This window comes from Desmodus rotundus, chromosome 6 (assembly GCF_022682495.2).
Source record: "Desmodus rotundus isolate HL8 chromosome 6, HLdesRot8A.1, whole genome shotgun sequence".
Classification (NCBI taxonomy): domain Eukaryota; kingdom Metazoa; phylum Chordata; class Mammalia; order Chiroptera; family Phyllostomidae; genus Desmodus; species Desmodus rotundus.
Window position 1 is genome coordinate 158054081 of NC_071392.1, and position 14976 is coordinate 158069056.

At 60.8% G+C, this 14976-nt stretch overlaps 1 protein-coding gene across 2 annotated transcripts in view; it reads right to left on the minus strand.

The window, feature by feature from the left end:
* The window catches only part of SDK1 (sidekick cell adhesion molecule 1), a 576882-nt gene that overhangs the window by 64190 nt on the left and 497716 nt on the right, over window positions 1-14976 (minus strand). For both annotated transcript variants that reach the window (XM_053926257.2, XM_053926258.2), the window contains 3 exons: window positions 8178-8287; window positions 6331-6481; window positions 5561-5798 (listed from right to left, as the gene is read on the minus strand). In XM_053926257.2, coding sequence (XP_053782232.1) covers window positions 5561-5798; window positions 6331-6481; window positions 8178-8287 — 499 coding nt within the window. The remainder of the gene's footprint in view (window positions 1-5560; window positions 5799-6330; window positions 6482-8177; window positions 8288-14976) is intronic.

Here is a 14976-nt window from a genome sequence, read left to right on the forward strand (position 1 = left end):
CCTACAGGAGGCCCCACTTCCTCTTTGCTGTTTGCCTCTGTCACTGAGCTCGCTTGTCCTGATACATTCGACGTGCAGTGTGTGCTGACAACAGTCAAACCGGAAAGATACTCTAGGTCATCGCGGTTTGCTTCTCTGACTTTCTCGTGGGCCCCCGTGAGCCTCAAGCCTTGTTCAGATGGCGACAGACGGGCCTGGAGGTCCCAGCACCATCGGGGGTGCACTTTCCTCGCTGGCACTGAGCCGGGGCAGCTCCCAGCTGTGGCCTGAAGGCCACACCACCCTCCGGAGCCTTCAAGGTCAAGAAGGAGGAGGGAGACTGCACAGTCACCGAGTCAGCAAGTCCGTGGTGAGTGACAGGACACTGGTCCCTTCTCATTCACCCTCAGGCTGGCTTTGGGGCCAACTGTGCCAAGTCACCGCCAGAGACCAGGGACCGGGGGGCTTACCCAGGGAAGTGAGACGCTTACAGGCCAGACCCAGTGAGAACCCCCAGCTGTGTGACCTAGGGACACGGCTCTGTCCTCTGTGCCTCGGTTGTCCCATCTGTGCGATGGCACAGCCCAGCCCGCCCCTGTCTGAGCCTGTCTTCTCTCCCCACCCTGGGCCCAGCACTCGGCTCTGCGATGGGCAGGTGGCCTGCGCTGCTTGTTCTGAAGAAAGTGAGACAGAGGCCCCCAGGGGCAGAGGCTGGAGTGCAGTGCTGTGGAGGGGGCGGCACACGGAGCGCCTGCGGCCCTCCCCGGGTCTGTGCTCACTCACGGGGCACAGCCACACTCACGGGGGCTTTCTCTGCCCTCTGTACGTAGACCCACTCACCCACCCACTCACCCACCCCTCCATCTGCCCGCTCACTCACTCATCCATCCATCCACCACCCACCATCCCTCCATCCATCCATCCATCCATCTGTACACCACCCATCCATCCACCATCCCTCCACCCACCATCCATCCATCACCCATCCATCCACCTATCCTTCCACGCATCCACCCGCCGGCTCATTCATTCACCGGTACTTCCTCCTTGTAGCAAAGCGACTGTGAGGCACTCTGTTAATCCATTAGTCCGAACACAGAAAATAACATGGGTTTGCACAGTAATGCTGCTTCCAGCGTTTCAGCCCTAGGTTTTCTACACCAAAACGATCCAGTCTTTGCTGTGGGTTGAACAAATTCCCATGTTGGAGTCCCAGCCCCACCTCCCAACACCTCGGAACGTGACCTTCTTTGGAAATAAGGTCGTTGCCAATGCACTTTGTCAAGATGAGGTCACACTGCAGGAGGGTGGGCCCTGTGAGAACGGCACGCAAGAGACAGACGCAGGCAGGCAGAAGGCCGTGGGCAGACGGCTGCCACAGGCACGGCCGGACATGGGGCAGGCCAGCAGCAGACCCTCCCCCAGGGCCTGCGGAGGCAGTGTGGCCCCACGGACACTTTGGTCCCCACTTCTAGCCTCTGGACTGAGACACATCAATTTCTATTGCTTTAGGCCACTCAGGCCCTCGGCGGGTCAGCCTAGGCCACCGCCACACTGCCGGCTCAGCAGACAAAGGTGGAGGGAGAGCAAGAAGGCAGGCCCAGCAGCAAGCCACAGCCTAAGAGGGCACGCTGCTGGGGACACTGAGCCTGGGGGTCTGCCCCCACTTCTGTCTGCAGCCAGAGGGGCAGTCAGGGGGGGTGTCCTGGGAGGCAGCGGCCTCTCCTGCCCCCTCCTCTGCTGACCACGTGGACCCTCCTCAGAACGCAGGCCGGGGCTGAGGGCTGCGAGGGCCGCCAGCCTGTGCGCAGTGCAGTTGAGGCCTGCACCTGCCTGCGGCACCGAAGGTGGCCGTTCTCTGTCCCGGACGGGGAGTTTGCACCCGAGGGCAAACTTGTCCCCGAAACACGTCCCTGCAGTCCCTCCGTCACTCAACAAAATCATATGGGTTTGTTGGAGCACTGCAGTGTCACAGAAAAAGAACATTTGCAACTTCAAGTTTACTCATCTCTCTGAGGGGGGAGGCTGCTGGTCACACACGCCTGCCTGTGGCCCCAGAGCCCCTGGCCGTGAGCTGCACGCCCCACGTACACACGGGCGGGCTCTGTGAACGAGGAGCGACGGCCAGATGAGAGGAGCCACTGCCTCTGGGAGAGGAGGGAGCCTGCGACTCCCCTGACTTCACGCAGACTTGCGGGTGCGATGAGAGTGCCCACTCCGCCGTGCGCCGTGCGCCAAGGCATCCGCGCCCTGCCCTAAAAACCCTGCCCTGCCTGTGAAGGGGGAGGCCGCTGTCATGGCAACACAACCAGCCCACCTCTCAAATCCTTAACCAGTTCCTGCTGGTCAAGCTTCGACACTCTAAGTGCCCGATTCTCCTGCAGATGTGCAGATGGGGGCTGATTTTCTCAGGCGTGGCCCCCCTTTCCTGGAGAACGAGTGTGCCCGGGCAACCGCGGCAAAGACACGGCGCTCAGACATGGCAGGGGTCCCACCCGGGACAGAGAGGGGCAAATGGCAGGATGGACATCGCAGCCGGTCGGCGTCCACCGGCACAACGCCCGCCGGGGGGTTACGGAGTGCAAGCGCTGTTAAGACTTGAAAGAAAAACCACAGCCATCGCCTCGTCGGAGGTAGCTGCCACTCCTCGTCCAACCCGACGCCCGGGGTTTCGGGTCTCAGACACCCCTTCCCTGGAAACACCACCACGGAAACGCACATTTTCCCTCCTCTCGTGCTCCCTTCTCCACAGGGAGGAATCACACCGCCGAGCTTGTCGCCACGCCTCCCACAGCCTTTCTTGATTTGGGGGGCCTCATTTATCCTTACGACGTGTCTGAAGATGCCTCGAGGCCAGCCGGACGGCACTGCAGACTGCAAGGCCCCTGTCAGGGTGGCCCCAGTGGTCCTGCCTGATGACCTGGCCCGCATGCCAGCCTGTACCCGGGGCTCGTGTGACTCACCGACGGCCCGCTGTCCTCCCCGGGTGACACTTCATTCCAGAGGGGTGTCCGTGGTTCATTCTCCCCCTCAGCTCCCACATTGGCTCCCTCCACTGTTTGGCCAGGCTGCTCCTTTACCCTGCTTACCACCACCCTCTCAAAACTCTGAGAGGGCCTGGTGGGGCCGGCTCTCTGCTGGGCCAGGCTCGGTGCTGGGGACGTTCAGGGGTCACCTTCAACAGGACAGGGGAGGCAGGACATCAGACAGGAGGGCTTGTGCCCCATTCAGAGGTGGAGGGACTGAAGCCCTCCAGGACCACCGATGCTGCAGGGGTGCCTGACACGGCCCAGGTGCTGCCAACTGCTGAGCACCATGGCCCCTGCGGGGGAGATCAGCCCGGGGCAGGGGGGAGGCGGGGTGCTGCTGAGGCCCCCTCTCCCAGCATGAAGACTATCTGACATTTGAACCACTCACGTCTGCAACTGGAGATCAGTAAGCCTATTATTATTCAATCCGTGATGAGAACCCCTGCAGACTCCAATGCTTCTTCCCAGAGAGCAAATCCACTGGACCAAAATTTCCAATTGAACAAACGTTCAATTAGCGTGACAAAGACAACTTTCTGTGTACCGTCCTGTCCAAAGGAGGAAGAGAGAGCAGCTCTGGGTGAGGAGCCTGCTCCCCGGTGAGCGGCGGCCTCAGTGGTACTGACCCGGGCTGGCTCTTGCCGCTGAACACACGCACCCAGGCACGCCTGTGCCGGGTCACGGGGTGGCAGCACAGTCCTCCATGGTGGCTGCACCATTGTGTCCCCACCAGCCACACGGAGGTCCCCATTTCCCCATGTCATCCCCAACTCTTGCTCTTGTCCCCTGGTAAGTTTTATTTCAGCCCCCTGGGGTGCGGTTCCAAGGTCATCTCCCGACGCTGGTGCGGTCGAGCCCCCTTTCCTGCCCTGACTGGCTGCTTGTACACGTCTCTGAAGACATGTCCACTCACATCTTTGTCCGGTGTTAGTGGGGGTGCCTTTGTATCGTGGAGTTGTGAGAGTTTTTAAAAATAATACTCTGGATACTACTTCCTTATCAGATACATGATTGGCAAATATTTTCTACCCTTTTGGGGATTTTTACACTCTTCATGGTATTATTTGAAGCAGAAAAGTTTTCATTTCGATGAGCTCCAACGACTCTATCGCTTTCTTTTGCTGTTTGTGCTTTTGTGTCTGGAATCAAGTTCTACATCAACTGCTCTTCAGAGAGTTTCTGGACCCTCCGCACTGCGCACGTTGAGAACCCGGACCAGAGCCAGGCCCGGCACGGCGCTCAGCAGACACACAGGGTGTCCTGGGCCCCCTACGGACAGGGCGCAGGTCCCAGGGCCCTGCCTGTGTGCGGGGCCTCGGTCCTCACAGGCACGCACAGACTCGAGGCCAACGGGCCCATTCCTGGTGGGCGCCCGATCCCAAGTCCTGAAGCCACCAGGGAGGCTGCGGCCCCATCCACGGTCCCCACCCCCCGCGGGGGCCCCACACGCAGCTCGGCACCTGCCACTCCTGCTATCTGTCCCCTTGGTGCCTCGGCATCTGCGGGGCCCCCGTTTTTCTTATGAACACATCAATAAAATTTAAATTTCAAACATTATATTTTATTCCTAATTTCCTAGTAAGTTTAAAAAAATGTTTTACTGATCTGCTTATTACTGAAGTCAGACCTGCCCCTCGTACTTTTCCAAGGCCTCTTCTCGGTTACGACGTTCAGAATTTGAAGAGAACGGAGTTTCATGAAAGTCCCCTTGGTCACACGGCCCTGAGCCGAGTGTCCACGCTGCACTGCGGCTAGTCCTCGGAGGCGCATGTCAGCCTGTCCGTCTGTCGGTCTGTCTGCTCCAGGGCCCCAGCGCTCACTGACAGCGCTCCCGGTCGGGCAGTCGCCCAGTCGCTCTGGCTGCTGTTGAAGAGTTCTCCCGCTGCCCCTCCCGCCCCACCCCGCCCAGGGCAGGAGATTAGGAAGAAATCAAGTCCTACACCAGCTCCACAGCCTGTGCATCTGGGCAAAACCCTGGCTTGGAGCCTGTGACTGGGAGCAGACCAAGGTCAAGGTCAGCCTGTCCCATAACCTACGTGCCCATCCTGACAATGGCCAGCCAGGGCCAGACCCACGTGGCAGCACTGGCAGGGGCTGGGAACCAGCCACGAGGCTGAGCAGAGAAACCTTTATCCCTGCCTCCCAGACCATTGGCACCTGGCCTCATCAGTGTCAGTACTGCCCAGACGACCTCATCAGGTCACAGTGGACTCTGCCGGGGAAAGTCCCGGATACCGGTGTTGTGAGATCTCCCTCAGAAGCCTCTATACACTCTTGCTTGTCATCACTGATGGTGAAAATTATCCCTAATTACAGAAATAACACCCAAGTCCAGCCCCTGGGGAATTCATCGTTGATTTCAAATTAGTGGCATGGGGCTGTAATGAAGTTTTACTTAAATTACTGTTGAGGTTGACTTAACTCCTGGGCCAACGCAGACACAGGGGGGAGGAGCCAGGGAGGAGCCCGTGAGATTCATGGGATCAGCCCGTCCCTGGGAGACGTGAGAGGGGCTGGATCTCGGGCCCGGGGGGGGGGGGGGGCCATCTCACCTGACTCCCGCGTGCGCCCCCGCACCACCTCGCTCCAGGGCCCGGCCCCCACGGCGTTGAAGGCCTGCATCTGCAGCTCGTACTCCGTCCACTCCTCCAGCTCCTCGATGGCGCACTCCCTCTCCAGCCGGTCGCTGAGGACGTGCGCCAGCGCCGGCGACTGCAGGTCTGCGCGCCAGTACCTCACCCTGTAGCCCACCGACTCGGGGTTCCCGTTGTACTGGGAGTCGGGCAGGGGCTGGGGGGACGGCCGTGTCAGCTGACGTCTCGGGACCGCCCTGCCCGGGTCTCCCCCAAGGGGCGTGTCTTACAAGGCCAATGCCGGGGACAATATTTTTTTGGGGGGGAATGTTACTTTCTTCTGTTAATTAAAGGAAACCTTGCCAGTCAAGTTGGCTGGATGTAATTTTTTTTTTAATTATGCGTTGTCTTAATTTTGTGGGGAATGTTCTGATTAAATATCAAGCGGGCTCTCTTACAAACACCGACTTCCATGCTGACCCAGATTTGGGACGTGCGGGTCCAGCCCGCAGCACCATCAGTACCCACCTCCTCAGCGCCCGGAAGCCCGTGAGGGACATCCCTGATTAGTGAGAGAGGTCGGCCCTCGCTGGGACCCAACACCAACCGTAAAGCCACACTTCATGGCTTAGCGACGAGATCAGCCCTGACGGGCACAGAGGGGGGCTGAGAACTGACGGGGCTCTGGGTTCACGTGTGCTCCGGGGACAGCAGACCAGCCCCCGCGGCCCCCTGGCCTGCCCACTCACCACCCAGCGCAGCCGCAGGCTGGTCTCGCTGGCGGTCCGGACGGTGACGCTGGTGGGAGCCACGTCCGGGGGCGCCTGCAGCGTCTGGATAACCCGGGAGGATGGGCTGAAGGGGCTGGCACCGGCCACATTCACCTGCCGCATCCGGAACCTGGAGGGACAGTCGATGGTGCGCGTCACTCTGCAGCAGAAGGAGCCGCGGAAGGTGGAAAGACAAAGGAAGACAGGCCCCCAGGGCCGCCTCGGGGATGAGGGGTGCTCAGGCCCCCGGATCTAGGCTGACGTGTCTACCTGGATCCTAGCGACTGATGCTCAGGGGCGCCCTCTTCCACCTGGTTCCATTAGAAACGCACACTACACATGTGGCCCTTTCTGCTGAAAGACCCCAACGAAGGCAAATCTACCGCAAGTCAACGATGCCAGTTCCCAAGAGCAGCACAAGTGGGGGGTCACACGGCCAGAGATCTTTGTGTCCCCGACACTGGCTGGTTCAAGTTGCCTGGCGTGTCAGGGGTCAGGGTCCAGCAGCTACCTCACAGCGGCAGCAGCACGCCACACCCAGGGGCAGCTCTGGCAGCCCGCTGTCTCCACGGTGACCATGGGCACCGCGCCCTGGCCCCGGCTGGTTCGTGGGAGGAGCGGCGGCCCCAGAACCCACACCTGGGGGCTCTCACCCCATTGGTAACAAACCTTCGCAATCGGCCCTGTCTCGTCTCCTGGTGTGAAAAGTGAGGGTGGGAGTAGATGTTCTTTAGGGTCCGCGTTCTCCTGGGTCACAGAGACGCACACCCGAAACCTCTGTGACCCTACGAACCGTGCCGCCCAATCAACTTAACAAAATGAACAAGTGAATAGGAAAAGTCTACGCTCACGTTTTCAGCTCCGTCTCCTCTTTGTTCACATCTACAACTGTTTGAATTGAACTTTGTACAGGAACTCTCTCCGAAGAGCGCACACAGAGGCTTCCTAAGTTTCCGTGAACTGAAGGCAGGGGTACTCATCTCTAACTGCAGTTTCTGACCCTAGAAATGGTTATCTGGCTGATACCAGTTTCGAGTGGTCCGTCTCGAATCCAACAGCTCATTTTATGCAACGGTTTCTGTAAGTCAAGCGAGCAGTACCCTGGCCCGTCCGCTCTAACCCCGGGAGAAGTGAGGGGATGGCAGCTGAGCGGCCCCCCATCAGGTGTTCATGCAGACCCTGACTGCAGCGCTGGACTGAAAGCTGCTCTTCACCAGACACCACTGCCCTCGGGTCCCTGAGCTGGTCACTCGGGTGCCCGCCTTCCCTGGTCAGGTGCAGTGTGCCCGTCCTGGCAGAACCAGGGTGCTGTCCCCTGCACTCGTGGGGACTGCTGGAAATCCCGCAGCCTCCCACGGTCTCATGGGAAGTGACAGCATCCCTGAAGCCTGTGGCCACACCACCATCTCTCAAGGCCAGGGTGTTATTGTCTGGGTGGGTTTCAGGATCAAGAAGCAAAAGGGTAAACAGCGTGTTAGGTGCCTGAGCTGTGAGGCTGGTGGCGCCTGGGCCCTGGAAGGGGAGCGGAGGGGCGCCCTGGACCCTGCCGTGCCCACACATGGCGTGGGGTTTTGTAAAGAAGGGCAGCATGGGTCTGACCACTGAGCTGTGGGCCCCTCCACGGGGTGTCTCGCCAGCTGGCGTGGAAGGCGGATGCTGCTGACATCACATCGGGGTGACCGCCCCTGGAAGAGACCGCACCGCGTGTCTGGCTCCTGCAGGTGCAGTTTTCCGTGACTGCCCCTTGGGAACAGCTCACTCACACCCTGTGACTGGTCTGGTTGTGGCCGACAGAGGCCCCGCGGGGGCCCCGCGCTTCCTCTCACCTGTAGTGCGTGTAGGGTGTGAGGTTCGGGATCTCCAGTGTCTGGGCGTCGGGCTCGTTCTCCTCCTCATACAGGCTGACCCACTCCTCCTCGTCCCCGATGGCCCCCACCTGTGGAGAGGGGTGTCCTGGGACCGGCCGGACGAGCTGCAGGCGGGGGCTGGGCAGGGCCCCCGCATCTCCCACACCGGTGGTGGGTCGAGTGCTGCACACACACCTCCCACCCGTGCTCCGGAGACCCGGGCCCTTGCTGTCCCCGCCACAGCCTGGACCTCAGGGCGCAGTTCCTGGGAGTGAACTGCTGGGGGCTGGGGAGGACATCTGCCACCCTGTCCTTCCTCCCCTGGCAGTGAGGACTCAGGGAGAGGAGACCTGGCTGGGTCCCATGCGCCCTCACTGAGGGTCCAGAGCCATTTCCACTGAGTGCTGACCAGGGGCCTGTCTGTCCTTCCACGCCCAGTCTGTCCCACCCCAGCACACCCCAAAGACACACCGCTGGCCATGACAGGGGGAGTCCTCGCACAGACAAACACTTGCAGCTGCCCGGGAGCCAGACCTGCAGGCCCCGCCCCCCGGGATGTGACCCCGCCTCTGGGCAGAGCTGACTCCATCACACACAAGTCCAGCGAGGAGCCCCGTGGGCCACGCTGTGCCTCTCCCAGCGTTGCCCTTACACGGGTCGCTGGGAGTGTTTTCATGGGGCTCCGGCCCTTGCAGGAGCCCCTGACCTGACCCGGGCCCCACCTCGCAGGACTGCCTGTCGCTGCCCACAGCCGTTTCTGGTCGTATGCCCTCCGATCTGACCCTGAGACTCACCCGGGCATGCCGGGGCCAAGGGGCCCATCCCAGCAAGAGGGCAACGGGGCCCTCCGGCCAGCCAGGGACCCCAGAGTCACCTGCAGGTGTCTGCATCGCTGTCCCAGCACACTGTGGAACCTGCACAGGTCGTGTGGCTCTGGGGAGCTTTGTGGAGGAGGCTGCTCCCCGTACTACAGCGTCCTCGTGTCCAGGTTTGCCATGCTGGGGTCCCTGCCGTCCCAGGAGCGCCTCGCTCCTCACTGTACCTGGCAGCCCCCCAGGGTCCCGCCCAAACTCGGGGCCCGACCTGCTGGTTTAACACGCGGATGTGGATGCAAATGCACAGGGTATGACTTCAGAGTCCGTACCGAAAGTGGGCTGTCTCGTGCTGAGCTCCAAAAGCAAGTTATTACCGGAAGCATAATTTTACTTACAGACCTGCAGAGGAAACCTTAAATTCCTATAGTAAAAGGTTTACATTTTGATCTAAAAAGACCAGGATTCTTTCTAGTGAGGAACAGAAGTCCTTTCATTCTTGCTGGGCCCTTCTGGCTCTAGCGAGATCTCAAGGCCATCGTGACAGAGCGTTCTAGAAGTGACCGGCTGCTCGCTAATGATGCTCTGGACACAGAAGTCTGCAGAACTCTTTAGAGATAAAACACACCAGAACTCTGTGGGGAAGCTGGATTCTGATGGTTTCTCTTTCTTCCGAAGCTGACAAACAGCACTTTACCATCTTTGTTACAGACGTGGAAACACCACACACTGCAGGGAGCCCGAGGCGGGCAGCGGGCGGCGGGCCCCACCAGGGTGTGCGCCGCGTCTGGAGTCCCCAGGAGACACTGCCCCACCCACGGCACTCCCGGGAGCACCCGTCTTCACACCTGTGCTCGCTTACTGCCGGGGCCCCACCCCGACACCCGGGCCGCGCCAGGCCTCCAGCCGGCTGCCTGGAGAAGGCCCTGCAGTCAGCTGGAGACCCCTGGCCAGGCAGGACCTCCGATGTCCCCACCGAGGCTGGGGTGACCGCCCTGAGCTCAGTACCCTAGAGGCCAGGGGCTCAGTGGCCCCTCAGAGAACAACCATTAACCTCCTGGAAAGGTAGCTGCAGACGGACAGATGGACAGAGACGCACAGAGGGTTGCAGCTGTGGAGGAAAGTGAGCGGGTCCAGGTGGCGGCAGGGACAGCAACCCCTCTCGTCCAGAGCTCAGGGGGAAAGACACTCGGAGGGTCCACTGCGGGAAGCCTGCCAAGCCAGTGTGCCCCCTCGGCGGGGACTCTGGCATCAGCAGGAAACCTGTGTGCAAGCGACTTGCAGAGTCAGCCAGTCGCCTCTGTCTGAGTGGTCCCCCCGGGGCCAGCCGGAGGACGCCTCCTGTGAGGCGGCTGGAGGGCTGGGAGGAAGGGGACAGTGGGCGCACCTCCCCATGAGCAGCGGGAAGGGGTCTGACATGGCTCCATGGAGGGACAGCAGACCCCAGGAGAACAGACACCTTTGCTGAGGGGGAGAGAGGAGGGGACCAGGACAGGCCTGGGAGAGACTTTGGGCTGCTCACCACGCCCCAGGGTCCCTGTGGGGTCACTGGCCCAGCCAGTCAGCTCCTGAGATGAGCATGGGGCAGCCACCACTCCGTGGCTCCCTGATGTGTTTCTAGGACTCCCTTCCCCCATCGGCACCTCCCGCTGCCCCCGCCCGCCCCCCCCCCCCCCCCCCCCCCCGCCCTGCCGCGCTCTCTCCCTGTCGACTGCCTGCTTATCCCTTATCCTCTCTGAAAAACCGACACGCTCGAACCAGTCTGACATGGAGCCAAAGCCACCTGCTGTCTTGGGCCTCAAACCTTGGATATTAAAACAGCAAAACGGCCTCTGCGTGGGGCCTAAGCGGCACCGTGACCCAAAGACCTGTGTGCAAGGGTAAGGAGAAGGCAGGTACGAGGGCGGCCAGCCTGAAAGTCCAACACCGCGTGCAGAGCCAGCAGCACCGTGCGAGCTCATCTGCACCCCAGCTCCCCGTCTCCCGACGCTGCCGCCGCCCCCCACTGTCTCATAAACACCTGCCTTCGACGCCCGATCAGAACACTCTCTGGGCTTCCGCCTAAATCAGTGCGTCCCGACAGCTGTTCTCATTGATCTCCAATAAATGCTGTTTGGCTTGTACTTTGAAAGGCCTTTCATGTTTGCGTTAACATCTCCAAAGGGTGCTTGCCGTTCTCTCCCTCTTAAGGACCAACGGGAATGCCTATACTTCCCGTGCCCGAGGCTGGGTTTGGTGTCATTTCCTAAGGTCCTGATGTGCCCGGGAGGACTGGGAGCCATGGCTCACACAGGGAGGCGTGCGGGGAGTGGCGGGAGAGGCCCAGGGCGTGCCCCCGCCTGTGTGCCGCCGGGCACCTCAGCCTTGGTACCTGCGAGTGAGGACAGCAGTGGTCACCAGAGGGCCGTCGGGGCTCTGGAGGGGTGAGGGGTGTGAAGCGCCTGGGACACCTGGCTGGTGGCACTGTGCTCAGAGACCAAGACATGCGGCTCCTCAGGGACAGTTTCAGACAGACACAAACTAGCCCCCAGCAAGGCCCCCCCAGGCCCAGCCTTTCGGTCTCGTGCCCACCGAATCCTGCCCGCACCTGACCCTGCAGCCACTTGGCCTCCCCGCAGGTGTACCGGCCACACTTTCTGTTTCTGCCTTTGATGCCCCGATACCTGGGCCCTGCTGACCTGAGAGCCTGACCACCCAGGGTCGGCCGAGTCCTAGAGACGGAGCACCCTCCCCTTAGAGCATGCCTTTCCCGTGCAACGCCCCCCTCTGGTCCAACTGAAATCTCACCTCCTGCGTGGAGCTTCCTTGATTGTCCTAGTCAGTTACTCACTTGCTTTCTGACACCTTCTTAGCAGCACAGTAACAATTCCTGCAAGTCTGATTTGTATCCTATGTCTCAGTCTCCCCTCCTCACCCCACGAAGAGTTTCTGGATGCAGGGACAAGGACGTTCTCGTCCTCACAGCCTAGGGGACAGCATGACGCCCGAAACCCATCAAACAGTAGATGGTAGTGAAGTTTGCTGCGCAAGTGGATGAGCGAGTGAAGCAAACGCACGCCCTGGCGACCAGAAGGGGGACCCTACGGACCGCTCCCGAACTCCAGGACCAGGAGCACGGAGGGCCCAGAGCCGTCCTCGGGGAGAGCAGGACTCGGCCCTGGGCAATTCCATGTGTTTCAACAGCTGTGCTTTAGATCTACAGCCACCTCTGTGTCTTGAGAATGACATTCATAGTAAAATGCTCCCCTTGGTCCTACATTTAAAAAAAATTACGTGTTACTTAAAAAATTTTATTTATCGATTTGAGAGAGAGAGGGGGGAGGAGAGGGAGAGAGAGAGAGAGAGAGAGAGAGAGAGAGACAGAGATGTCGATTTCTGTTCCACATATCTATAAACTCCTTAACTGATTCTCGTATGTGCCCTGGCTGGGGATCAAACCCGCAACCTTGGTGCATTGGGACGACGCTCCAACCAACGGAGCCACCGGCTGGGGCCCCTCTGTCCTACTGGAGTTGTCACTTAGGCTGCAGTATTTCCCTCTCCTGTGGCATTTTCAGAAGTCCCATAACGGGCCCTAAAAGGATCCGACAGGCTAAGGGACAGAAAGGCCACTTCAACCCACTCACCGGGCACAGACGCCCGCGCCGGCCGAGGAGCGAAGAGGGAAGGCTTCATCAGGGGGTGATTGCCGACAACCAGGCAAACAATAGACTCTGCAGCACTCGAGTTCGCCCTCCGTGGTCACTCGCCACCACGGGGCTGGGCAAGGGGACGCATCGTCCAGGGCAGAGCCACAGCCGGCCTCGGCAGACAGCCCCAGGTGGCCGTGTCGTCACTGAAGTAGAGCCCGCGATAGCCCTCCGAGGCATTAGAGACAGCCGACTCAGATGCAGCGTTGCCCTGTTTCTTCTTATTAAGAGGAGAAATCCACCCGCACCAGGGTTCACTGTGGCTGAGACGCTGACGTACTGCTCGGCGGCCCGCGGCGGCCCTGCCATGTGCAACGAGGGAGGGAGGGGATGCAGCTACAGTTAGAAGTCCCAGCCCTGGGTCTTCAAGCGATGAGATAAAAGCCTGCGGGCCCACGACGCTGCGGGAGATAGAACACGCTAGGATTTCTTTTCCCGTCAGAGCTGACAGGTAGCCAGTTGGACACTGCAATAAACCAAGGGTAGGAACTACCGAAAACGAAGACCAAGGAAGCTGGATTTGGCAGTTTTCAAGCTGTGGGATGTTTGCTTCTGTTTGAGTGAATTCTCAGTACCAGCAGCTTGACTCCCAGTGGACACTCGGGGTGCTCTGGGGGCTGCTCCTGGCCCCAGGACCGTGGCCTCCTCCTGTGCCAGCAGCACCCCCGCCTGCCTGGGTGCTCAGCCCCTCTAACCGCAGCCCCTGAGCTTCAGCAGGAGGCCGGCCTGGCCGGCCTGGCCCTCGGCAGGCCCTGCTTCGGGGCTGCTCGAGTCTCCAGGCATTCTCCTCCCAGGCCTCCCTGCGTGTGGTCTCTCCTCTGAGTCCGCACCGTGGTGAGCGACAGCCTTCGGGAGGCCGCACGCCCGCCTCGGCCCGACTGTCTGCATGGGGAGTGTCGGTGCTCACCGCAGGCACGTCTGAGCCACACGCTCCGTGTGCTGCTCTTCTCCCGCAGAGGCAGCTGTGGCAGGAAGCCAGGGCTGGGCAAGGCCACACTACTTGTCCCCGGTCACCACCCCAGCTGCAGGATGGCTCAGCACGAAGGTGCCTCAAGCCCGTCGGCGCTGAGCTCTGACAGTCAGCCTGTTGCTCCCTGACCCGGGGCCATACAGACCCTGCAATCCCAGCAGGCCCCAGCCCGGCCTGCAGGGAGCCAGGCCCCATGTGCGTGGGATGCTGGGACGAGGAGGCCGAGCTGGGGCACTGGGTGTCCTACACCAAGGAGCTGTAGGTTTTTCTGAGCCCCAGCATTGGCAGAGTCTTGCCATTTTTATGGACTTGTAAAGAGAAAAAACCCACTGAAGCTACACCCCCAGGAAAGCAGACAACTTAGAGGCTGATTTCAGGGGACTGGTGTGTTTCCGGGGCACACACCTCTTTTCCAGGGAAGGGCCTCAGGAGTGAAGCCTCCCCAGCCCACAGCCTCCTGCTCTCCCTCCCAGGCTGTGACATCGGCCTTGCGCCTCCTGGCGCCTCCCCCAGGTGCTAGAGGTGGGGTGGCGTTCGACGTCTCCCTGCAGCCCCGGAGTTTTGCACAGGGCTGGACCACAGCAGGGTTCGGCACACAGAGGGGATGGGGCGGGACAGGCAGCAAACCCAGCCGCCAGGAGCGCGGACATTACCACCGCGCCCCAGCAAGTCACTGGGCTTTCAAAGCGGGGGGCGGCTGAGGCACAAGGGGAAACCCCAGGTTGTGGGGGCTTCAACTTGAGACCAGACCCTCGTCTGCCAAGACAGCACCTTCCTGGAGCTCAGGGCCGGGGAGCAGGGGCTTTGCTGGGAGAGGCCTTGGCTCCAGGACACGATGGGGGAGCAGAGCTGCCGCCGCCCAGGGCTCAGCTCACAGGTGAGCACCTGAGCACACAGCCGTGAAACAAGGCCCAGCTGCCCACCCGTCATCACGGGTGTGTCCCCGGCGGGCGGTGCCCTTGGGAGATGGACAAGGTCAGCGCACTGCCCTGCCTCCTCCCAGGAATGTATCACAACCAGTGACATTGTGTGGACACTGCCAGGCCCCCGGGAACTCTGTGAGCGCCGTGCCCGCGGCTCCTGGGCACCGGGAGCTCCTTAGCTGCCCGAGGCCGCAGTCAGCAGGCCTGAGCTGGGTTTATGAGCCCATAACACCCCCTGAAACAGCACCTTTTAAGCAAATGGCTACTATCACGCACAAATGAGCACTAAGTGGGCTTTTTCTCCCTTCCATTTTCGGAACGCAAACAGTTTAGTCTGCCCTGAGGTGTCAGCACCGGCATCTCCATCCCAGAGACCTGCGCGGA